The sequence below is a fragment of the Trifolium pratense genome, linkage group LG7 (assembly GCF_020283565.1).
Source record: "Trifolium pratense cultivar HEN17-A07 linkage group LG7, ARS_RC_1.1, whole genome shotgun sequence".
NCBI lineage: Eukaryota > Viridiplantae > Streptophyta > Magnoliopsida > Fabales > Fabaceae > Trifolium > Trifolium pratense.
The window spans coordinates 50,749,866-50,772,668 of NC_060065.1; the positions used below are offsets into that span (position 1 = coordinate 50,749,866).

A 22,803-nucleotide genomic window follows, 5' to 3' on the forward strand; every position below is an offset into this window, starting at 1 on the left:
TATAAGTTGCTACCTTGTCAGTTCAAAATGTCTGAATCAAATGCACAAATTGCAAACAAATGGTAAACAAAGAAAACAATATTAACTTCTTTCATAAAGCCTCATACACATGCACAGAAACAGGTCTTTCACCAACTGAGGGTGAGTGAGAACCTTAAGAAAATCTAACCTAGTTTTCTCAACCATCTAGAAAAAACATATGGTGAAGGTTAAATCCAAGATGCAGACAGAAACCAAACTAGTAAACATTTATGAATAACAAGTGATTAGTGGTGTATTTTGGTTTTCATACGGATCCAAAGAAGAGTTCCAAGGATGGAGCACTGAACACATTAGCAGCAGTTCGTTCTGTTTTATACGGCGATATGTGGAGCTGATACTTGATAAACCTCTGCAACATGATTTTTTGTAAATTATTAGAAATAATATAGGGGGATATTGTAGCCTCGGAAAAGAAATAATGATATGTAACTAGTATTATATGAGAGCATAAATCTGACTAGATGAATGAAATCGAGATATATAGTAACATACAGCTAACTGAGAAACGATTTCATGATTCGTGTCAATGTGCCAATCTGGTTCCAACTGCCGAACAAATGACGAGCGTCCATTCTCAGTGCTGCTGAAGAGAACCTGCATATCGGACCAGAAATCAAAATAGACGACAAAGAGGTTTTTTCAAAGCACAAGTAAGCAGGAAGCGAGTATTTGCTACGAATCACAGTTTTTTGAGTATTTGCTGCAAAAAAATCTTGCGACATCTTGTTTGATGTGTGTTCACATTCACATACCTTGTCCTTGACCAAACCACCTGAAGTGAATACTCCCGCCTCTTCTAACGCTACAAGAACTCTTTTCTGCAGAAACAACACATAAAGTGTAAACAATTTAACAAAATCCATGACTAACAGGGTAACAAGAGGGATATTAGGCCTGCAATCTATTTTAGTTAAAATCCATGACTAACAGCTGTAAGAAATATATGATCTCTCTCAACTAGCTCAAATTAGCAATTGCGTAAATTAATAACTTAACAATATTTGTGTCCAAAGCTAGGAAAATATCATAAAATAATAATGAAATTCATATATCTAATGTTTCATTGACAATGATGACCAAAAAAGTTCCAAATTCTTAATCATAGGTTAAAATTTTTTGCTTAAAGCAACTACACCATACCTCAGTTCATTTTTACAGAATCATTTGGTCAAGAAAAAAAATTATAACACTGGAAAATAGTTAATTTGCAGCATATAACAAGAAGTAATGTGCTTCAATTCCACTAAGTTCATTCATTAGATAAGACACGGTGAGTGAATGATTTATGCTGGCACAGACCTCGCTTTCGTCATCCAGAACCCGTTCCATGAGATATAAATCACAGAACTTTGTAACTTCCAACAACACTTCAAGCACAGAGGATCTCACAGTTGCTTGATTCTGCCAAGAACAGAATGAACAGCATTGATATCTTTCTGTGTTGATGTCATAAAATAAAACAAAAGTATAAGAAAGGACAATTTCACCACCTGAAGCTCCTCTGGAGTACTTTCCTCAAGGATTACTCCAAGAAGACGACAGGTTACCTACATACAAACAACACATTGTCATAGAAGTCAAGAAACATAGGTCAAACCAACGTTTAACAACTAACAACACAAACTTGTAATGACAAAGGTTCCTCATGTCATCAAGTATTCCAATCCAGTGTATATAATACTATACATAACTGTTTTGCACAAAGATAAGCATATAACATATCTTATGACTTATTCAGTTTATCAAGGGAAAAATAATAGTATCAGTACCACCTATCAAGATGGACAAAATAAATTATATAAAAAATTAAAGCAATAAACGTTAACCTGAAAGAAACATAAAAATAGTTTGTATTTTGAAGCTGGCTTTATTAAAACCTTAACTTTTTAAGCTGCCTTTAAAGTGGTGGGGGCTATGGTTCAGCAATTGAGAGGTCGGGTGCAGGAGATCAAAGGCAAAAGACAATATATATTCAAAAAATAGGCACACATCAAAGTATAAGGCATACTTTGAGAGTACAAGCAGGAGAGTACAAAGGAGCTATGAATTTTGAATCTATGGCATCTAAAGAGAGTACAAGCAATCACCATGAGCTGGCTTGGTCCCCACCTATGGATCCTCGTGTTCAATTTAATTGTGATGGAGCTGTGACAAATTGTGGCCTAAATGCTGCCTGCAGTGGTGTTCTGCGGAGTTATGAGCTATTTTCATCAAGGTATTCAGTTGGCTGTGGCTTCACCAATGTTTGGATTGAGTCGGATTTGTTGACTGCTATCAACCTTATTCAACAAGGTTGCCTGACTACTCATTCGTGCCATGGACTGGTTTATGATATCAAGAAGAATGCATCTCAAATAGCTCTAATCGAATTCCCTCATGTCCTTAGAGAATCAAATCAAGTTGCAGACGTTTTGGCAAAGATGGGTTTAAATCAACCTTATCATCTGAGGGTGTACGATAGTTCTCCTGATTGTATTAGCCTAGCTTTACTAGCAGATTGATCAACCTTTTGTAGTTCTGTTGTCAGGTTCTTAACCCCTTTTATTCATCAAAAAAGATTTTAAAAGTGTCACCCAACATATGCCACACAATTCTAATCTATAAAGCCACAAACAAGTAATTTGAATTTTGATATGACATATTAATTTAACCTATAGTAGATTAAGAATTTAAACTCTAAGGTGATGGTGGACACCGGCTTATATTTCTTCCTAAACACAGATCACTAGCACATAAGAGTACAGGAGAGAATATGTTTAATTACCTTTCTTCCTTCACTCAACTTCTGCCTCACTATCTGCCCCAAGCTTGGCTGAAAAAGTTGTGGAAAAAGCAAACTTAGAATTGCCAATCACGCTAAAGCTATAAAAAAATAGAGCAGAAATTATTCGAAAAAGACTGAATTATGAATCATTAAACAAAGGAAAGTGGGAAACAAAAAAAGCATTATAGTATACCTTGACTGGCTGAAAGAACTCATCTACAACATTTTGTGCCCTTGATTCATCTGAAGGTAAACAAGCATCAGAAGGAACAACCGATGCATTTGAATGTGTGCCGGCTCCAGGATTACTAGATGTAGCACCTTGCCGTTTTCGTTGCCTCCCTTGAGAATCATTAGGAGATCTCAACAGCCTCCAAGTGAAAACAATTGCAACAGCAAGACCAGCAACCGCCCCAATAGTTCGTATATCCTAAAACCAATTACAGTATCAAAATGTTTGTATTATTTACACGAACAACATTTTGATACAATGTCTGTTTAAAAAGCTGTATATTGTCGACAAATCACAATCAATCATATATATGACTTAAGAAATAGTTACGATTGAAGTCAAACATTTTTTTCAAAGATCTAACAAGCATTATTGATTGACAGTGTAAAAATCCTTATTTACACATGCTCCAAAAAAAGACAAAACATTACCTTGATATATACCATCAAACTTAAACCATACCTATTATTTATAAATTTATAATGCAAATTAGGTCACTATTTTCCCCCATTTTTGACAATAACCCTGATACATAAAAACTCATTCTTTCTAGTTTCTATCCACACCCAAAATTAAATTAAGTACATTGGGAACTCTAGATTACCGGGGTCCCCTTCGCCTCGAACCAGAGGGTTAATACCAACCAAAAAAAAAAAAACCCAGTTCAATTTTCTCATTAAAAAACAAACTTTCATTCTTTGAATTAAGAATTATCCAACCCTTATTCCTAATCATTCAATAAACAATAAAGGGACAATAAAAATTTATCAAAAATATCAAAATTTCATACAGAACAGTGAAAATGGAACGAGAAACAGGAACAAATGATTACAAATTTGACAAACAAACAAACAATAATTAATAATCATATATTTATATCATATATCAGATCCAATTGAATGATGAATTATTGAAAAAGAAAAGGTAGAGAGAGAGAGGGGAATACGAGGTTGTTGAAGGAGAGAGAGAAGAGATCTCCGATCTTGAAAGTAACATAAGCTCCAAAGCGTTTGATAAGGTAAAAAAGGTCTAGTTTTGAGGCATCATCGTCACCACCACCACTACCACCAGAAGATGACATGTTACACCGTTGGAATCACAAGAATTTGAATTGAAATGAAATTAAAGAATTTTTGTTCAAAGATTCGAAGACAAAGAAAAGAAGAAAGATGATGTTTTGTTGTTTGTGTTGGTGTCTCCGTTTGCCGTCAACCACTGCTATGAGCTGTCGTTTGAGCTTCGAATGTTTTTTGTTCCAAATAACATGAATCAATTTACCACTATCGGATTATAAAATCTTATCTTATGTAGTATTTCCGAGGTTAAAAGACACAAAAGTAATTAAGTAACCATTTTTTTAACTTTAAAATATTCGTAAAAAAAAAGTTTTTTACTTTAATTAAAATTCCGTCAAAAAAAATTAATTAAAATAAACATATAGTATTTTTTAACCTAACTTTAACATAAACAGTTTTTATCAATAAAAAATTTAAAATAATCATCAATACGAAAGTGTGGAATTATTTTTTATTTTTTAATTTGAATTCAAGTGAAAAAGTTCAATCTAATAAAATGATATTTTTTATAAATTCATTTTGGTTAAAAAAAAAGGTTTGAAGTTGCGTACAATTAAAAAATAATGACTTCAGTTGGTCATATATAAATCGTCTAATCTTAATCGAATGGTTTAGATTTATTGAATTAATGCGGTTATACTACATAGAAGTCTTATAAATTCATTTTCCTTTTCTTTTAGTTCCTCTAATCCATTTTATAACAAGAAATATGTATCTATATAATTTTGTCTTACTTATTAAAAAAGTTCTAATTTTCAAAATATTCATTTTATACCTTTAACCGTGTTAAAGAAATTCATATGTCAAGATGATGTGGTTGATCTCATGTAAGGAAACATATGCATATAATTTGAGGGGTAAGAGATCGAAACACTTTAAGGATGTGGTCACAAATTCAATTTATCTTTTGTATGTAAAAAAATTAGTTGAAAAGAGAATACAGGAATTCATAAGGGAAATTATATCCGTACAAAAAAAACAAAATTTATTGTCAAGCATAATTTGTGTGTATTTTTGAAATATGTGTAAAATGTTGAAGATAAAAAGTATGAGAGATATAGACAAACATATACAAAATCACATATGTTGTCAATATTTTGATGTTTAAATAGCATAACTCAATTCATAATAGTTTCGGATAAGTAGTGAGTGAATTAAATAATATAGGGTCTTGTTAACAAGTGTTGTTGGACACTCTTTAAGGATTCCAATTAAAGAAACTATTTATTTAAAAAGTAAAACATTTTAATTTTCAATGCATTAACTTTATACATTTTCATAAAATTTTCTTAAAGACTTACTATTTAAAGTCTTAAAGAGTACCCTGAGAGAACACTCATTAGCATTTTCCATTACTCCCTCTATCCTGATTTATAAACAAAATTCTACTTTTGAGATTTATTCAATAATGGATGTATCTGGTCTATAATATAGGCCAAATACATTAGTTTTTCAATGAATTTGAAAAATTGACTTTTGCTTATAATTAAGGATGGAGTATGATGACTTGACCTCTACCATTCACTACTATATCACCCAAATTAGACTGTTTGCTTGAGCTCTAATGACATCTCTATATGCTATCAACATCTCTATATAAACAAAGAGTTCTATATGCTATCAACATCTCTATATAAACAAAGAGTTGGACATGCAGCCGTGTTAAAATTCTTAGGGGGAGTTTGCCATCCATTTGGGTCCCACAATGCTCGAGGGATTAGTATCCACAGTTGTGCATAAAGGATATCCGGTTTACACAAAAACAAAAAAAGAGAGTTGTGCTTACAACCTTTCTTCCTTTTGAGCATTTTCTTAAATATTTACTTTCTAATTAGGTAAAATACATGTAGGACTCATCATTTTATGTAAAATATTTTCTTACCAAGAGGAGTGTTAGGAACAATCTATTTTCAACACTCTCTATCACTCATTTTTTAATTGGTTGAAAGAGTAGTGCTAAGTGCTAACACTTTATTTTGAAGTTTGAGCATTCTCTCTAAACTCTCTAATTGGGTGAAACACATATAGATCTCTCTACTACTTTATGTTTGACATATTTTCAAAGTGATGGACCGACATTGATTTCAATCAATTAAAAAGTGAGCGTTGGAGAGTGTTGAAAATAGTAACTCGAGTATAAACGAATCAAAATTTAAAAATCGGTTTTGTAAAACACATGCAAAAATGTAAAGAAAAGAGAAGAATACAGTGGTGTTTTGTTACAACTTTATAGCCAAATTTGACAAAGTTTGTATGAGTCATATTCATATAAATAAGAAATTGGCCAATGAATAATTCAATAATTGCTTCGCCATGAAGTGAAAAAGGACTAAAGAGAACAAGGGACCCAAAAATTGACAACAGAAAGAAAAAAGGGGTTTATGTCAGTCCATAATCCACAATTGGAGGTGGGGAAGAGCTTTGCTTATCTTCAACTAATATTTCAGTCTCAATAGATTTAGGTGACAATGTCCTTTCAATCTTCAAGCCTGTGCCATTTACAAGCATCTCTTTTTCTAAGTGTAAACAGTAACTCTCGAAAACCCGAGTGCTTACCATAACTTTAAAATCCAACAGAAAGAGTAACTCTAATTCAAGTTTGTTCAGTTCAGCATTGCTTACTCCTCCTACTCGAGCATATACCGCATTGTTATAATGTCTACAGCTCGGAAAACCAAAGAAAATAATGCACAGAATCAGAACAAAGACAATAAAACAATAGCTACAAGAGAAGTAAAACTCAGGTTTCAAAAAAGTTGCAGCCACAACCTAGACCGCAACATCATTATATTTTTATATCTACACGGCTGTTACTGCGACCGTGATTTAAAACCATGAGTAAAACCAACCAAACTAAAACCAACTTCACTTCAATAAAAAGTAAGATATAGAAGTAAAATAGAGTTAGGGACTCACTCATCATCTAGCATCTTGGAAGCAACCATGACACTGGTAACTAGCAACCTGTGCACATTCAAGGATAAGACTAGAGAATCAGGGTGCTTGTGATTCAGCATGTCTATATACACATAGCCAACCACAAAACATGAAGGGCTACAATTAGTGTACTTGTATATCCTCTCCAAGTACTTAGGTATGCTTATGCCTGGCGCTCTTACGCCATGGAATGCATTCAAGCTCTTCCCTAATCTTACTGAGTCACAGCTCAGTTTATCTAGTTGCTGGTTCAGGTCATCCACAAGCTTTTCATTGCGAGCTACCAGCTTCTCTAAGGTGGAAGACAGGATCCATAGCACTCTTGGCAAGTTCAGCTCGGCAGGCCCTGTTATTGGCTGATTCTGCCGGCTGTGGTTGCTGTATTCACTTGCTGTTAACATTTAGGTCATCTTGGTGATTGTGGTTTCACCCAGGGGAGTTCAACTTGCAGATGCTCATATTTGCTACAATTTGAGTGGTTAAAGAGCTAATTCCATCTTTGCATGTTATCTGATTTGTGTGTGTGGCTCTGTTAGTAGCAAAGATTTTTCTTCTTCTTACAAATCTCAAGCCACTAAATATTCTTTAAAGGGACCCCACATATTTGTGGATTGTCTTGGAAAAATCCAAGCCATGCCTTAAAATACACAGTCTGGCAAGTGGCAACAAGCCAACAGCAACTTGTCTTGGTTGATTCGTATGCAAAACAAAATTGGAGCCCGGAGGTTTGTCTACTTACCTTGCAAATACTAGGCCCCTACAGGTCAAAAAGCAGGGGCAAAATCAATGTAATGCTGGTGTTGATTGGTTGGTGAAGGATGGGCCATGCAGGCACTGTTTCAACCATGAAACTATAAATACTACTATAACTAAGGTTTGTTTCAGATTAATATCAGATTATTTTTCATAATGAACATCTGAGGATTGGGATACTGTAGATGCAACTCGTTCATTCATAAACAATGTTATGAACCCTAAGGCCTACAAGGGATACATGCATAATATATTACAATTGTTATGGAATGGAACAAAATGTCGCTGAAAAGCTCTGTAATAATTGAATATAAGCCGTTCTGTTTGTGAATAAAGAATGACATTTTTATATGCAAGGGGAAGCAAATGGGACAAAGCTCCCCTATCGTCAAAATATTTGAAAAATGCATCATACTGTTCTCTAGCCTATACATTGTAGTTCATGGAATGAAGTAATTTCTCTTCCTCATTTGACATTTCACTCATTTGCATGTGTGATTTGTTATTCATCTTGTTCCACTCATTTTCAACACGAAAGAAGATCCACTGGAAGCGGCGGAAAATCTCCAAAGCAGCTATTGTGAACACTGTGAGGTAATTGTGGCGAAGATGGGCAGAAAGCTTGTATGTCCACGTGCAACGCAAAACCAAATTGCTTCCAATCACCCAAATGTAAACCTGCAATCACATTTATATGAAAACTGCTTCAGAACACTGATGAAACCAATCTGATTTTTTGTTTCAGTTCTCTACTGTTCTTTTTTCTTCTTTTGCCATGTTGGTTTTCACATATTCATCAAATCAGATAGAAACTGAGAATCTAATAAATAATATTTAGCAAGTGAACAGTTACAAATTGCTGATTTCACCATTGATTACACTATGGGATATGGCATCATGGACTATTTTGAAGGAAACTTAGATTGAATATAAATCCTACATTCACAGATGGTTTGTTGGGTCCTCGTCGTTTAACAAAGAACCCATGGCCTATTTAGAGTTTTAAAATTGGAATATTTTTCTTAACCTTGCTAATTTTTCTTTTATACTTAATATACTTGTCCCCCACACACCCAAAAAAAGCTTAAAAGCATGAAATCTCAAACGTGTTTGTATTTTGGCCTCTTAAATGCCATTTTTCAAACTCCCTACTTACCGTTCTATAAACTGTACAAGACACATTCATTAACAAAGTTAAAGTAGGAAGTCTTGCAAAATGTTTACCTTGAAATCAAAATAAATGACAAATTATAAGGGAAAAGGAACTGGTGAACTCTAGCTATTCTCATACAACTATACTTACCCATCTCCTTCCATGCAACATATAAGAGAACAGATTTGGTTTGCTGAACTTGAATATTCGAGTGAAGCCACTGGCAGAAGATGAAAGCAATATTTATCACACTAAGTCAAATGACAGTCATCAGATTGAAAAAAATTAAATACCAGCAAGAGACTCGATACTGGGAATGAAAGCAACTTCTTCAATTTTTACAAGTGTTTGGCTAAGATATAATCATATAAAATCATTCCCGACATTAGAAGCTTAGCTTAGTTTGAAATACCACTAAAGGTGTAAGGTAAACATTCCTCATACCTTAGGTCCCAATCTCGAGTCAAATCCCAGTAGAAAGAGTATGATGAGTTCACAACACTTGACAGAAGCCAAAGAGGCCTATAGAAGTTTGTCCACCTTTCAGGGAAAACATGATATTTAAGAGCAGAAAGAAAAATCACTGGCACTGCGGTTGAATATTTTAATGCTGAAACCATAACCAAAAAGAGCTTGTTAGAAATATATAATATAAAAACCATTCATGTGTCTTTCTCTGACAGCTTAAGCTTTTGGGTAATTGGTTTATTACATAAAGCCGTGTCCTTTAGACCAAACGGTCAATCCTTGTTCAATTCTTGTAATAAAAAAGTTGAATTAAAGCCAAACAGGGGGAAAAAGTTATATTAAACTACTGATGGTTGCTGCGTAACAGAAATTTGGTGAAAAATGGATTTGACTGTTGTTAATGTATAACATCAATTTCACAAACTTGCAAAATTTAGATGATGACTGATGCAATACAAGTTCTAAAAAGGAGACAGAAAAGGGGTATTAATTAGAGTAACAAAGAGCTCTTACCATTCAGAAGACTTGTTTTCTCTCCAGTATCTTTGTACTGCCGGAGACATTGGTTTAAGCGAAAAAGGTATGGCAAAACAAGAACTAAAGGAATTGCGACAGAGTGACTGCCACAAACAGAATCAGCTTCCAACCAAGCAATTGTAGCAACCTACAAAAAATTGAAGAAACAACTTTAGGGAAAATCTATGTATATAGATCCAAAAGTCTAATCATTATAAATAAGTTATAAAAGAACGAAGAACAATAAGCGCAATCAAAATTGTAGTTGAACTTGAATTACAAATCTCAACATTATAGAATCAACAGCTGATTTAGCTCTAGAAAACAATTTGCACGGGAACAAGGAAATTTGTTCAATGATTCCAATGAATGTTATATATTTGAAGTTGACCAAATTCATGGGATGATCAGAATAGGAAACTCAAAAGTTACACTAAAACATGCAAATATAAACTCCCTAACTGACAATAGAAGACATGGATTTATAAGAACCAAACCTGTCGGTGGACCATTCTACATACTGAGCGCTCCAAATCAGAAAAGACCTGCATAAAATTATAATAATAATCAAAATAAATATTGGTCTGCCTTAGTAGGAACTAAAATTTGGATTAGATCAACAAATCATGTCAAATCATGTCAATTCTAAATATTGGTATGCCAGTGTTGGACCTCTGTGTCAGTAATAAAGGTAACTAAATACGTGCAAAAGTATACCTATAGATCTATAAATAAACCTAATACTTAGGCTCAAAACCTAGTAAATAAAAGTATTAATGAAGATTAACATGGCAGAGGAAAAAGATTTTTTCAAGAGAAAGATAATATTGGAAAGAAAGCATACCTTAACCATGGAAGTTAAAATATCAGCCAAGAAAAAATCAGCAAATGATATTGCCTGTTTTTATGAAAATAGAAAAATGTCAGATCATATGCAAGCCTGGTTCCAACAAGATACCAAAAGAATAAGTTGATAAGGGATAGAAAAAAGCAAGAGTAAGGTTTCAAGTCTTAAGAATCCGAATAAGTAAAGAACAACAATAATTCCCTACTAAGTTTTAACACTGCAATAGTTCTGGGCGTCTTCAAAAAAAGCTCATAGAAAGGTCAACCTAATGCCTCTAAGTGTTTTACTTGTGCATGTAGTAAGTGTAGTTTACACAAACAATGTCATTGATTGATGGGACCTATCTTAAAAATGGCAGTGATAATAGGTCATTATTTTATGAATAATTTACTATTTATGATAAATAGTGAATAGTCTCGGCAGCTTCTCTCCTCCCTTCATTAGCATCTAAATTGAAATCATGAATCATCTCATCTAATGTGCTAACAACTGTTGCATACTTTTTAATGGATGCCAAATAAGAGAGGGAGTTGAATGGGTATTTCTGTTATCATTATGAAAATAAACATGGAGAAAACGCAAGTGAATATGATACACATGAATCAAGCATTCTATTTTCATGCTTATATATTTTCCTATCATGCATAGCCTAAATATAATTCAGACGTCAACAACAATTGACAGCTATTTCAAGAGAGTCACAGCAAAAACTAGAGAACACATTACATCCAAATAGAAGCAAGCTTGCCTGTAATGGAAAAACTATTCGCCAGAGTGTCCTTAAGAAGAAATATCTAGATGAAAAATAGAAGATATCAAAGGGGAATATCAAAACCATCACAATAGCAGCATACAAGAGCACCTGCAGCACATAATGCTTCCAATATAAGATATAGTAAAAGGCAGCACAAAATGAAATTAAAGAATCATTGATCATATATAAAGAAATGAACAAAAGTATTGCATTACATATTTATATTCTGCATTAAGATTAACCTGAAAGTTATACTGACTATAATTTCCATTTAAGACAAATAAATATAACCGGTGCTATGGCAACTGTAAATTTACATTTCGAAACCAAGCAGTTGGAATGATACAGACAACCTATCACTGCCTGGCAACCTATCACTGCCTATTTACCAATAGTGAATAATAAAGACTTTTTAAAGTAAAAATTGGGAGAACATTTAAATTAAAGTATCCAATCCGATGCTCAGTAAGACAAAAAAAAACAGTAAAAAGTTTTAGCCCTTCCTAACCCCACCATATAAGAAGAGATTCAATAGAATTAAAAATACCATGATTAGCAATAAATCCTATCCGCGGAAGTAGATATTTTCTGGTGCAACATAACCTAGGCACGTCTTAATTCCTTTGGTTCTTTTTTTCTTTACTCAACCTTCACCCCTCCCAGTCTAATGCAATAGCTTATTGATAAATAAATGCTCCAACTAACAATATACAGATCATAAATGATATGATCAGTGTTCATTGCTGGATATTTTTTGCAACCAATATGCAGGGGGTCCCTGAGATTTATAAAAGTGATTGTTGTTGGCTTGTTGCAATATTGTTTATCATTATCTAATTGTTAGTTTTTAATCAATATTATTAATAAAAACATTGCAATCAAATTGCAGTCAAATAACTACATCGCAAGCAATCATAAATACTGTTAAGAAATGACAATACTACGATACTAAATTGATAAAGTGATAACCAAGCAAACAAAACAGTAATTGTGGATGCATCTATTACACTGGTTGTGATGCAGCATATGCGACTTCCCCGTGAGAATAAAGATAAATGTATGCTGTCATACTGGTTGGAACAATAATTGTCATCCACATGGCGCACTGCAATAATCAACAACAACAATTAGGGGAAAAAAAACTAGTCAATCACTGGAGACGAATTATTAGAAAGTGGCGAACAAGGTGTAAAAAGAGAAAAGAATTAGAGAAATGGCTTGGAACTGAGAAGAAAGCCAGGAAAATTTGCCGGTTTAGCGATATAATAATAGTGAAGGCCTTTTGGCACAGCGGTTGGATTTTTTAACCTTATGCCTATTGACTAGGATATCATAGATTTGAGTAATAGAATCAGCCAATGGAAAATGTAAGGTAAGGCTGCATACAATAATAACCACAACAGTTGGACCCTTCCCTAGACTCTATTATGCTGGGAGCTTTATAGCCCCATACCGAAAAGCACAAAGACTTCTAAACAGTAGAGGTGTCATGTTGTGCCCATGTGGGGCACTTTCAATTGTACTTCACATTTGTTTTCCTTAATTTTTTTTTGAACCTTCATACCACTACATCTAAGGAAAGGCGGCATACAATATAACCACAACAGTTTGACCCTTCCCTAGACTCTATTATGCTGGGAGCTTTATAGCACTATACAAAAAAGCACAAAGACTTCTAAGCAGTAGAGGTGTCATGCTGTGCCCAAGGGGGGCACTTTCAATTGTACTTTACATTTGTTTTCCTTAAAAAAAAATTAACCGTCATACCACTACATAGAAAAATACCACAATAGTTATATAAATGATAGAATTTTAATATATTTAAAATGTCATAAGCTAATTTTTAAAATATTTGTTCCTTTTTCTATTTAAGATTTTTGTTCGAATATTAACTGTATACAAATTTTGAGGGTTGAATTATATCCATGTTATATCCTATAATTTTTAAATTTACCATATAGCATGTCCATGTGTCATATCATATATGTCTGGCATTAGTGCCTTCTAAGCATCACGCTGCCATTCAACAATATCTTAATAGTAATTGAAACCAAAGCACCCAAAACTAACAAAAAGATTATAGTGTAATAAATAAAAGCAAGATTACTTAGACCACATTTATTTAGTACATGGATTGATCCTTCCATTCCAACATAACATACTCCAGAAGAATCAGTGTTCCTTAGTTTGTGTTTTTATATAAAAAGAACTGGTATGATGCTTATGTTCTACACCATGATCATTTAAGGAAACCCTATTCCCTCCTAAGAGGCATGGGGATGTTCATTCCTTGCAAACAGGAATAAATCCATGTTTGTTTTGTTCTTTATTGGCCAGTACTAGTTTTAATTAAAATTTCATTCAATGCTTATTTGATGTGCTAAGCATTTCTTTAAAACTAAAATTTCTTTATTTTTTAATTAAAATTTCTTTATTGAGAAACCATAATATTGGAACAAAAATGGATGCTAACTTCCTATTTCCAGGCAATAACACTCCCTTTTTAATTTCTCTTATGGTTCTAAAGAAAACGATTTTATGTGCCAAATATGACATGAATTAAGGTGCTGAGTTGTACCTTCCATATTTCTCTGTGAGTCAGATGATTTTGATCAAGATCAAATATTTTTGCATAATTAGCTCCACCCTGAGCAAAAACCCATAAGTTGATTCCCCAAAGCCAAACCATCAAAGCCTGAAATATAAAAATGAGATGAAACACGATGATACATTAAAGAATGTAAAGAAACTAAAATAGTAGGGAGAAAACTAACCGCAAGAAGAAGAGGATTGAAATACAAAAATGCTTCATATAAAAACAAATCTCGCTTGTCAGCACTCATTCTCATTACTGAATCCCATCCAACCTGCAGTTTTCCCACATGGAATATAAGATTGAATAAACATGGTAAAATCCTTAAGAAGATATTATCTCAACATCAAACCACATAGAGTGAATGGTGAGAAATGCTGTAGAGGGAAAACATTACTGACCTTGCAACAAATGCATCCCCAAATAAGAAACAAAAGTACCTGGACATCCATCGCAATTAATTCTTGAAAAAGTGTAATAAAATAAAATAGAAGGAAAGAAAGCAAAATTCAAAGCACACAATTATAGGCATAAAGTACTAAAGTCATATTGCAGCTCATAATTACAATAACATATTGGAGTCTGAAGAAAAAATAACTGAATGACTGTTCTCACATAAGTTATGTCAACCGAGTGAGTACCAACCCCAAATGTTTCTCTCCAAAATAATCAAACATAAAGCATCTCCACAAGAATAAAAGAAATATTGCATTCCATCATTCAGACAACTTTTGCATTTATTCAAACGAAAGCATCAAACACATTATACAAGAGAAATAACAAGAACCTTCCAAAACCTTAAAAAGAAAGCAAAAAGGAAACCTTAAATCTCCACAACAAAATAGGCGAAGGCATCATAGCAGCAGCATTCATCGGCGTATTTCCACCCCTCATATCGTTCACTTCAACAGAATTCAATAAACTTTCATCAGCACCGTTTTCCCCCTCAAAATCGTCTAGAAACAACACAAATCATAAATTCTATCAACGAATCACCAAAAACCAATATAATCAAAACTAAAACAGAAACCAAATCCATTAATCAAGTTGCAAATGAAGTTAAAAATACGAACCAAGATCATAAACGTAAGTTCTACTACCAGACTTGCGTAAATGAGGACTATTAGCAGGAACAGCAAGACCTCCAAACATAGATGAAAAACACAATCAACTATTTCTCTTTTTCACCTCTTCCAATTCTTCTAACAATCTTCAACATGCAAATTTTTAATAATTAAATAATTAATTAACAAATTAACAAATCTGCAACATAATTAATTAACTAATTGATCAACGATATTAACAGGTAAATAGAGGATTACAATTGTCATGAAGATGAATGATTAATCGATGCGATTATAGTAAAATGAAACGCGAAATTGATGTGAAATGAGAAATGAATCGAGAATGAAAATGTGGATCCAGAAAAGTGGGAGAGAGATAAACCTAATCGAATTGAATTGAATCGAGGAGATGAATGAGTTATGCGAAGAATAGCGTAACGCGATGAGTGTGGATCTGTGTGTGGTTTGGCGGAAAAGGATTAAGATTGAGTAGAACGCACATATCAAAGTATCAAACGCGTTGTAACTGTCGGAAGAGAAGAGTAATGCAATGTGTTTAAACTAAGCGTATATATGGGTGACATGTAAGAATGATGATATAACTATATACTCCTATTTGTTTTTGTTTATTTTTTATTTATTTTTTATTATTATTGCGAGGATATTTATCCTCCAATTAAGCCGCTTGATCTTGCGAGAGATTTGAGTAGTATGCTAGAAGTCATGAGTTTGCTATTGTAAATTAAAAAATTATTTTCTCATTCTGCATCGTGTAATTTATTTTGATGGGATGATGGTTTTTTCTTAATGCAATGTATAGACTAATTAGTTCCACAAGGTATTGATTGTGTTTTAGAAAGAAAAAAAATCAAGTGAGATAAGATATTCTAAATGGGGTAAAATTAAGAGAAATGAATACAACTCAATTGACACTTGCTTAACATATTAAAGTGGTAGTATTAAAAGAATTTGTTAAAAGAAATTGTGGAATTTGTTAAAATCGAAGTTTGTGTCAACCACATCAAAGTTTTTGATGATGAAAATACATTTGTATTCATTAAAGATGAAAAATAAAGGTAATGTCTTGGATCATATTTATTGGGTTGGGAGGGGGGAGTTTCACCGAATTGAATCGGCACATTGAACAACCTTACAAGTGACTCTAACATATCATCATCCAATAGACATTAGGTTTATGGACCCTCTCATTTATAAAGTGTTTAAACTCAACTCTTCCAACCAATGTAAGATTTAACTCACTTCATAGATGTTAACAATATCAATAAGTTTAATGAGTTGGTATCTAAACCTTATGAATGCAGGGAACAATATTATAGATGGAGAACAAGCATTACTTTTATTAACTTTAGTATCCAATTTTTTTTTTTTTTTGTTGATGGAAACACATTCAATTCATTTTACTAATAACATTGCATACAAGAGGATTGTTTTCCTTTTCTCTGACCAACCACTGCATAATTAGCTTACATTCATAGAGTGACCCCTATATGAATGTAACTGATACAAGAAGATTGTTTTCCTTTGATAGATCCTGCATTTTGAAAGGTGAACGAAGGTTCAAATGATGGTTCTATCTTTGGTCTCAAGAGTCAAGAGGAGTTTTGGTTCTGTACGGTTGCCGGAGAAAGCACATAAGGTGGTTTGCGTGGCTGCAGATTAGGTGTTTGACGAAATGGGCTAGAGAGGGAATAAAGAGAAATTGAAAAGTAGTAGGTGCACAAGAGTGTGCTGTAAGATCTGATACACCTCCACTATCTAACGGTACAAATTGATTTAGATTATGGTTTATTTTATTCTTTGAATGAAAAACTTCATGAACCAATTTGAATTTTGGTGAATTTTCAAAAAGTTGGAACATTTGCAAATTAAATATAGTCAATGATGATCGAATCTAGAACTTCATACATTCTACTCAAACCTTTCAGGTCTTACCACCAGATCAAATCTAGTGGCTTAAAAAACAAATATTACTAGATGTAAGAAAAATAAAAGCAATATTTTGTTTTGAGAAAAATAAATGGAACAATTTAGTCTCTATATTAATTAGAAAATATTATTTTAGATTGGATAATTTGTTTTGTGACTCTAATTATAAAGAGACAATCTAGTCTTTGCCAATAATTAAAATAAAATATGATAAATTGGTCTCTACAACAGGAAAAAATACCTTATATATCTTTTTTGATCAATAGCTCATTTTAGGACCAACTGAAAATTGGTCTTTTGAATGCAAAAGAAGAAAAAGAAAAAAAAATGGACAATTGGTCGTAGAAGATATTATTTAGAAATTTTTTCTTGTGTAAGGATCGATTTTTATCCTTTTTATTTTTTCTATACTGTATCATAGTGAATAAGTGAGATAATCGGGGTTTGAACCTTGGCCCGCTACGTATATAATACAATGTCTTTGTCAACTGAGTTAAACTCACGAGACGGATCAATTTGTCCTTTAATAGTTATTGTTATGACTTAATTGTTCATTTTAAAATTTTGAGACCTAATTACAAATTATTTAAAATTTAGGGACACAATAATTTTTTGGTTAAAAATTACCATCAAATTCAAAAGCCTATTTACAATTTTTTTGGGGTCATAGAACAATTTTAAAATGGACAAAATTTATGCAATTTTTTATAAGTGTTTTTCATATGATTCTTAACTTAACTATCCATAATTTTTTAAAGTTTGTTATATAAAAAAAAAGAAGGTATTTTTGAGTTAAGAATATTCTTTTTGTCATAAAAATAATTTTTTTTTGAACCAACAAAAATAAAAAAAGTTAAGAACCAAATAAAAAACACAATTTGGTTAAATTTCCAAATAGATAATTAAAAAAAAAAGTTGTTAGTAATTTTTTATTTTTTTTGGGTAAAACCTTAAATAAATTGTTTTAATTTGTACGGTATCTATCTATTTTTTTATTTGTCTTATCTATGCTGCTATAACTATATCTTTATATATGTGTAGTTAGTTAAAATAAATTGTACAGTAGTAAGATTTGTTACAGTAATTTCAGTGTCCGATTAACTTTCCTGAAATATATGCAATGACCATAGTTTCCTACCACAAACGTTGCCACGCACAACATCCTCATCCATCTTCAGAGTCAGAATTGCACACTTAAGATGACACCTGTCTAAGCAAACTTAGGAGAACCATGAAAAAATAACTGCCACAAATTTATTTTTTTTGTTTTTGAATAATAATAACTTTCACCATGCAACTACTATATGTGAAGTGTATAGTTATATCACTAATGTCACACTCAACCTACCTTGCTACTTTCTATAATCTGCTGACTTATTCTTCACCACCTTTGTTGTGTTGTGCTGTGTTAGCCAACATTATTAATTCAGTACTGAATCTTCATTTTATTTTGTTGATTCCTTTCTCATTAATGGAATTTGTCTTTCTTGATCTTGGATGATTTTGCTGTACCAGCAACGTTTAATTGGGGGTGGGGGGATTCTACATTCTTGGTTTTGGTAAGATCGTTAAACCTCTTTTTTTTTTCTTCAAATCTTATATATCTTGTATGATTTGGAGACAAACATATAATGAGAAGGGTAGTGTACTATGAAGCACAGACACGGACACGATACTGACAATGACATGTAGACACGGATAAAATTTAAGAAAATGACATAATTCAATGTATCATAAGTGTCGTGTTGGTGTCAGACACCGAGGTGTGTTTTGACAATGGGACACACTTAATCCGAGGAGTGTTTGTGTTTCATAGGTAGTGTGTATCATTGATGCACTTATATGATAAGCCCTCATTGTCATTGTTGAAATGTTCTGAATACATGTGTAGCTTATTTTTGTTTGTGTTTAATAACTATGAATTGAAACATTGATAGTATAACAAAGTTTATGATTATATCATGGTGTAAGTGCATAGTGGTTAAACTCATTATGTTTACATTTAATTTCAAATGAAAAAGGGTGTTATTCTTATTTGTGTCATGATGCTTTGATTTCGTTGGTTGCTTTACTTGAAATGGCTAAGGATAAGGAGCAAAGCTGTTCACATAACAAAAGTTGTACCATTCCGCCCCGTTCTATTCCATTCCAGGTAGCTGTGTTAAGAGTTTTGTTTAGTTATAGCATGAATAATATCAGTGATATTTATTATAGGAGCATTTATGGAAGCTCTATGTGAGTTTTGTCGGGTTGTAAGAGCTATGGTTTACTGCAAGCCAGATTCTGCTCGTCTTTGCTTCCATTGCGATGGGATTGTACACTCTGCAAATTCTTTGTCTCGCAGGCATCCCCGCTCACTCCTCTGTGATAAGTGTCATTTCGACTCAGCAATCGTGCGCTGCGTCGAAAATAAACTATCTCTTTGTCAAGTTTGTGATTGGAATACTAATGACTGTTTTGTATTGGGACATAAACATGTGCTACTCACTTTCTATACTGGTTGTCCCTCTTTGGCAGAGTTAACTAAAATTTGGCCACATTTGGTTGATGCAAATTCATCAAATGCTTCTTGGGAATCGCCAAGTACTAGTACTTTGCCTAAAATTGAAAGCAACACCGGTTGTGATCAGCATTTGGAGCAGCAACCTGAAAAGATTGGCTTCGTTGGTTTAGCGAACGAGAAGCTGGATGAAGAACAACCGTGTGTCAAATATGAACCTTGGATTGAGAAATCTCCTATCCTTCAATCAAATTCAAACTGCACACAATACTGCAAAGATCAAGCATTTTCATTTAATCAAGACTCAAACCAACCAAAGGTATTGATTTCCTTATACTCTTTTTTATTTTGGTTGGTGACATATCTGCGTGGTTTTTTTTTAAGTTTTAAAGCTTTTTTTAGGTCTAGACCCTTGGTACAATCTGAGCTGAGCCGGGTGGACGCACATAAGGCGGCAAATTTTTCCAGTGTGCCTATGTTTTCCATTCACAAGACTCGAACATGAGACTTTGCTTAAGGAGAACCATGCTAATTGCTTCTTGGACCCATATAAGTTTTAAATTTAAGATAGCACATATAATTAGTGTGTTGTCACTCCGTCATTTCAAAATATTTATCATTCCATGTACTACTTGCAAACATAATCATCTCCACAGTAATACTCTCACTCATTTACCAACATGGTGTGACACAATTGACAGATAACCGAGTATCTTAAGTATGTGGTTATGGGATCGATCTTTGGCCGGTGCATATGGAAGAGCACCTGTTGTCATAGGTCAGCCCCTCATATAGATTTCCGTACCTCAAAGATTAGTCTCTAGTTCCTGGTTTGGAGATACCTTGGACAAAATAAAAATCATCTGTACTCATTCAATTTTAGTAAAAAGACTAAATATAGCTAGCCAGAGACAAGAATATAGTTAAATACCATATATGTTTATTAGTTTAGTTGGTATATGCTAACTGTTGTGCTGAACCAAAGCTGATACCGGATTTTTCATCTTCTTTATTTCATTAGCTTCAAGGATGCCTTGATGTCAAGGATCTTGTAATTCATGAGGGGACTAGTCTCTGTGAAGGTCTCAATGTGGATGATGTTCAATTAAACTTTGAAAATGCTGATGAAATATTTGACTGCTCTCAAAGTGCCACAAAATTCAACCATGAAGATGGAGGAATAGAATGTCTATTAATGGATAAAAACATTCCAGTCACAAAATGTAGCAGTCTCATTGGGACTGCAGTAGAGGTTACCGGTTATAACACAATTTTTTTAGAGTTTAATTTTTATACACTGTCAGTGCAATAAGTTTTATAATGTCAGTAAACCACAAGTCACAATCAATCATATATGTGATTTTAGAAGTAGTTATGATTGATTGACAGTGTAAAAAATCTTAACACTGACAGTGTATATGAATTAACTTTGTTTATCATTCTCCTCTCTAAATCTCTTTAGTGAGGTAAAGTAATGTATGAAACTAATTGTCACTCATATGATCTATTATTAGGCTTCTTCATCAGTTCAACAAGATTGTGTGATTTTTCCATCATCAGGGGCTGGTGGATCAACAAGTGCGATGCAGGCCATCAACAATAATGCAAATTGTGCACTTATGACTCCTAGCTGCAACAGAAGCATGCCTCTAGGATTTCCTCAGAGTCAAATTCATTCAGGCATACCAATTCAATTACCTAACATTAATGGTGAAAGCAATGTTACAGAACTTCTAGATTGTAGTTTACCTCCAGTCTTTCATCCTGGTGAATCCACATGGGAATCAAATTTGGAGGGTACATGCCCTCAAGCAAGGGATAAAGCCAAAATGAGATACCAAGAGAAAAAGAAAACCCGAACGTAAGTACTTTTAACTGTGTATATATACTATCTTCGCCCCTAAATATAGGACTCTGTTGGCCAAATTACGAGAATTAGTAGTATTAGATTAGACTTTGCTGGTTTCTTATGTGCAGGTTTGGTAAGCAAATAAGATATGCGTCTCGCAAAGCTAGGGCTGATACAAGAAAACGTGTGAAAGGTAGATTTGTTAAAGCAGGCGAAGCATATGATTATGATCCTAAATTGAGTGACATCTAAACATTATCAACAGTCACAAAATTTTCCTTGCAAGATATGATTTTGATGGTAAGCTAAGCTACTAGTCCTTAACATTGTGAATACATTCTTTTGTTGTCCATTCGTAATCAACCAATAAGATAAGAGTTTAATTCATTGTATAAAATTAATTGAAGATAGCACACATATTCTATTCTGAATGTCAAGGTAATATTTTACAAAATGATCTCGTCTATCCACTATATTATTTGCAGACCTATATACTCTTTCCTACTTGCAGAGAAGATGGGAGTCAACGACGATCCTCCCTGGACTTTAACAGGTTAGAATGTGTGACTCTCTGAGCTAATGAGGAAGAAAAAGGTGAACTGGTGTTTGATAAAGCAACTATAGTCGACTCCTTTTCTGCTTTTAGTTTGGCCATTCCTCAGGAAAGATAAACCTTAGACCTTAAAAAACAATACCTTCTCATTATCTTAAGATATTGTCCAAGAACAGAGAACCTTACATTGGATTAGTGAGCAATGTCAACTGTGGATTGAGATACTGTTGTTCTTGAGTTACTCGCTCGAAGGTGTCACTTTCCCCCTGCAGCAACTGTATGCATTTTTTGACAACCTTTTATACTGCCTCAATTATTTCATTTATTATTAGAAATAGTTTATTCGTAATCGTACAAACATTTCTTAAATTTTAAATTTTAGTTACTATGCATTTATACTTCATCAATTATTTCATTTATTTGATTGCTCCACTTTACTCATAATTGTATAAACATTGTTTCATTTCCTTTAAGGAAACTTCGTTTTGACATTTGAAATTTTGGTTAATGTTTGCTTGATTTGCATAAATTAAATGCAGAAATTGTGAGACAATAGTAGTCCATAATTTTACTATTATTCATATATATAATTGAGAATAAATTCGTAAGAATTTGGTCAACTAAGCAGAAAAGAAGAGTGAAAAAAACAGGGAAAAAGAGGATAAAAGGAACTAATTAGTCAATTGTCATCTAAAACTTCAAATATTCAACACAGATGAATTTCTACGAAGTTTGTTAACACTATAATATTCCAT

The 22,803-nt window shown here is 33.2% G+C and overlaps 4 protein-coding genes across 8 annotated transcripts; 1 reads left to right on the forward strand and 3 right to left on the reverse strand.

Annotated features, from left to right (window-relative positions):
- Positions 1-63: 63 nt before the first annotated feature.
- On the reverse strand, positions 64-4,351 carry LOC123898982 (peroxisome biogenesis protein 22-like). The gene is made up of 8 exons (XM_045950036.1): positions 3,985-4,351; positions 3,000-3,236; positions 2,807-2,854; positions 1,533-1,589; positions 1,342-1,443; positions 795-860; positions 535-636; positions 64-391 (listed from the first exon to the last, which is right to left on the reverse strand). Exons 1-8 carry the CDS (start codon positions 4,117-4,119, stop codon positions 287-289), a joined length of 852 nt encoding a protein of 283 aa, XP_045805992.1. The 5' UTR covers positions 4,120-4,351; the 3' UTR covers positions 64-286.
- Positions 4,352-6,301: 1,950 nt separating this feature from the next.
- LOC123897892 (cyclin-U1-1-like) lies at positions 6,302-7,595 on the reverse strand. Its single transcript, XM_045948708.1, has 2 exons — positions 7,031-7,595; positions 6,302-6,773 (listed from the first exon to the last, which is right to left on the reverse strand). Exons 1-2 carry the CDS (start codon positions 7,450-7,452, stop codon positions 6,494-6,496), a joined length of 702 nt encoding a protein of 233 aa, XP_045804664.1. The 5' UTR covers positions 7,453-7,595; the 3' UTR covers positions 6,302-6,493.
- Positions 7,596-8,089: 494 nt separating this feature from the next.
- On the reverse strand, positions 8,090-15,738 carry LOC123897891 (SPX and EXS domain-containing protein 1-like). 3 transcript variants are annotated; one of them, XM_045948706.1, is made up of 14 exons: positions 15,458-15,738; positions 15,209-15,345; positions 14,958-15,037; positions 14,537-14,575; positions 14,317-14,409; positions 14,121-14,237; positions 12,552-12,647; positions 11,537-11,650; positions 10,786-10,839; positions 10,439-10,486; positions 9,939-10,089; positions 9,402-9,567; positions 9,108-9,177; positions 8,090-8,482 (listed from the first exon to the last, which is right to left on the reverse strand). In XM_045948706.1, exons 2-14 carry the CDS (start codon positions 15,285-15,287, stop codon positions 8,231-8,233), a joined length of 1,359 nt encoding a protein of 452 aa, XP_045804662.1. In that variant the 5' UTR covers positions 15,288-15,345; positions 15,458-15,738; the 3' UTR covers positions 8,090-8,230. The 3 variants fall into 3 exon arrangements, with proteins under 3 accessions (XP_045804662.1, XP_045804660.1, XP_045804661.1); XM_045948704.1 differs by having other exon boundaries at positions 14,958-15,091; XM_045948705.1 differs by having other exon boundaries at positions 14,958-15,091; positions 15,582-15,715.
- A 2,439-nt stretch (positions 15,739-18,177) lies between these two features.
- LOC123899957 (putative zinc finger protein CONSTANS-LIKE 11) lies at positions 18,178-22,516 on the forward strand. 3 transcript variants are annotated; one of them, XM_045951231.1, is made up of 6 exons: positions 18,178-18,705; positions 19,233-19,965; positions 20,668-20,898; positions 21,161-21,507; positions 21,624-21,795; positions 21,981-22,516. In XM_045951231.1, exons 2-5 carry the CDS (start codon positions 19,369-19,371, stop codon positions 21,745-21,747), a joined length of 1,299 nt encoding a protein of 432 aa, XP_045807187.1. In that variant the 5' UTR covers positions 18,178-18,705; positions 19,233-19,368; the 3' UTR covers positions 21,748-21,795; positions 21,981-22,516. The 3 variants fall into 3 exon arrangements, with proteins under 3 accessions (XP_045807187.1, XP_045807186.1, XP_045807188.1); XM_045951230.1 differs by having other exon boundaries at positions 18,178-19,965; XM_045951232.1 differs by having other exon boundaries at positions 18,178-19,965; positions 22,007-22,516.
- The last annotated feature ends 287 nt before the right edge of the window (positions 22,517-22,803 follow it).

Coding starts and splice junctions, on each gene's coding strand:
- LOC123897891 (XM_045948704.1), bottom strand. CDS start 15,287: ATGTTTGGAGGTCTTGCTGTTCCTGCTAATAGTCCTCATTTACGCAAG. Junction 10,840..11,536: donor GAATAGTTTTTCCATTACAG/GCAAGCTTGCTT, acceptor TCATAAAAACAG/GCAATATCATTTGCTGATTT. Junction 9,568..9,938: donor GAAAACAAGTCTTCTGAATG/GTAAGAGCTCTT, acceptor TTATGGTTTCAG/CATTAAAATATTCAACCGCA.
- LOC123898982 (XM_045950036.1), bottom strand. CDS start 4,119: ATGTCATCTTCTGGTGGTAGTGGTGGTGGTGACGATGATGCCTCAAAA. Junction 2,855..2,999: donor AGTTCTTTCAGCCAGTCAAG/GTATACTATAAT, acceptor CAACTTTTTCAG/CCAAGCTTGGGGCAGATAGT. Junction 861..1,341: donor TTCTGGATGACGAAAGCGAG/GTCTGTGCCAGC, acceptor TTGTTTCTGCAG/AAAAGAGTTCTTGTAGCGTT.
- LOC123897892 (XM_045948708.1), bottom strand. CDS start 7,452: ATGTTAACAGCAAGTGAATACAGCAACCACAGCCGGCAGAATCAGCCA. Junction 6,774..7,030: donor TCCAAGATGCTAGATGATGA/GTGAGTCCCTAA, acceptor TCCGAGCTGTAG/ACATTATAACAATGCGGTAT.
- LOC123899957 (XM_045951230.1), top strand. CDS start 19,369: ATGGAAGCTCTATGTGAGTTTTGTCGGGTTGTAAGAGCTATGGTTTAC. Junction 19,966..20,667: donor AAGACTCAAACCAACCAAAG/GTATTGATTTCC, acceptor TTATTTCATTAG/CTTCAAGGATGCCTTGATGT. Junction 21,508..21,623: donor GAGAAAAAGAAAACCCGAAC/GTAAGTACTTTT, acceptor TCTTATGTGCAG/GTTTGGTAAGCAAATAAGAT.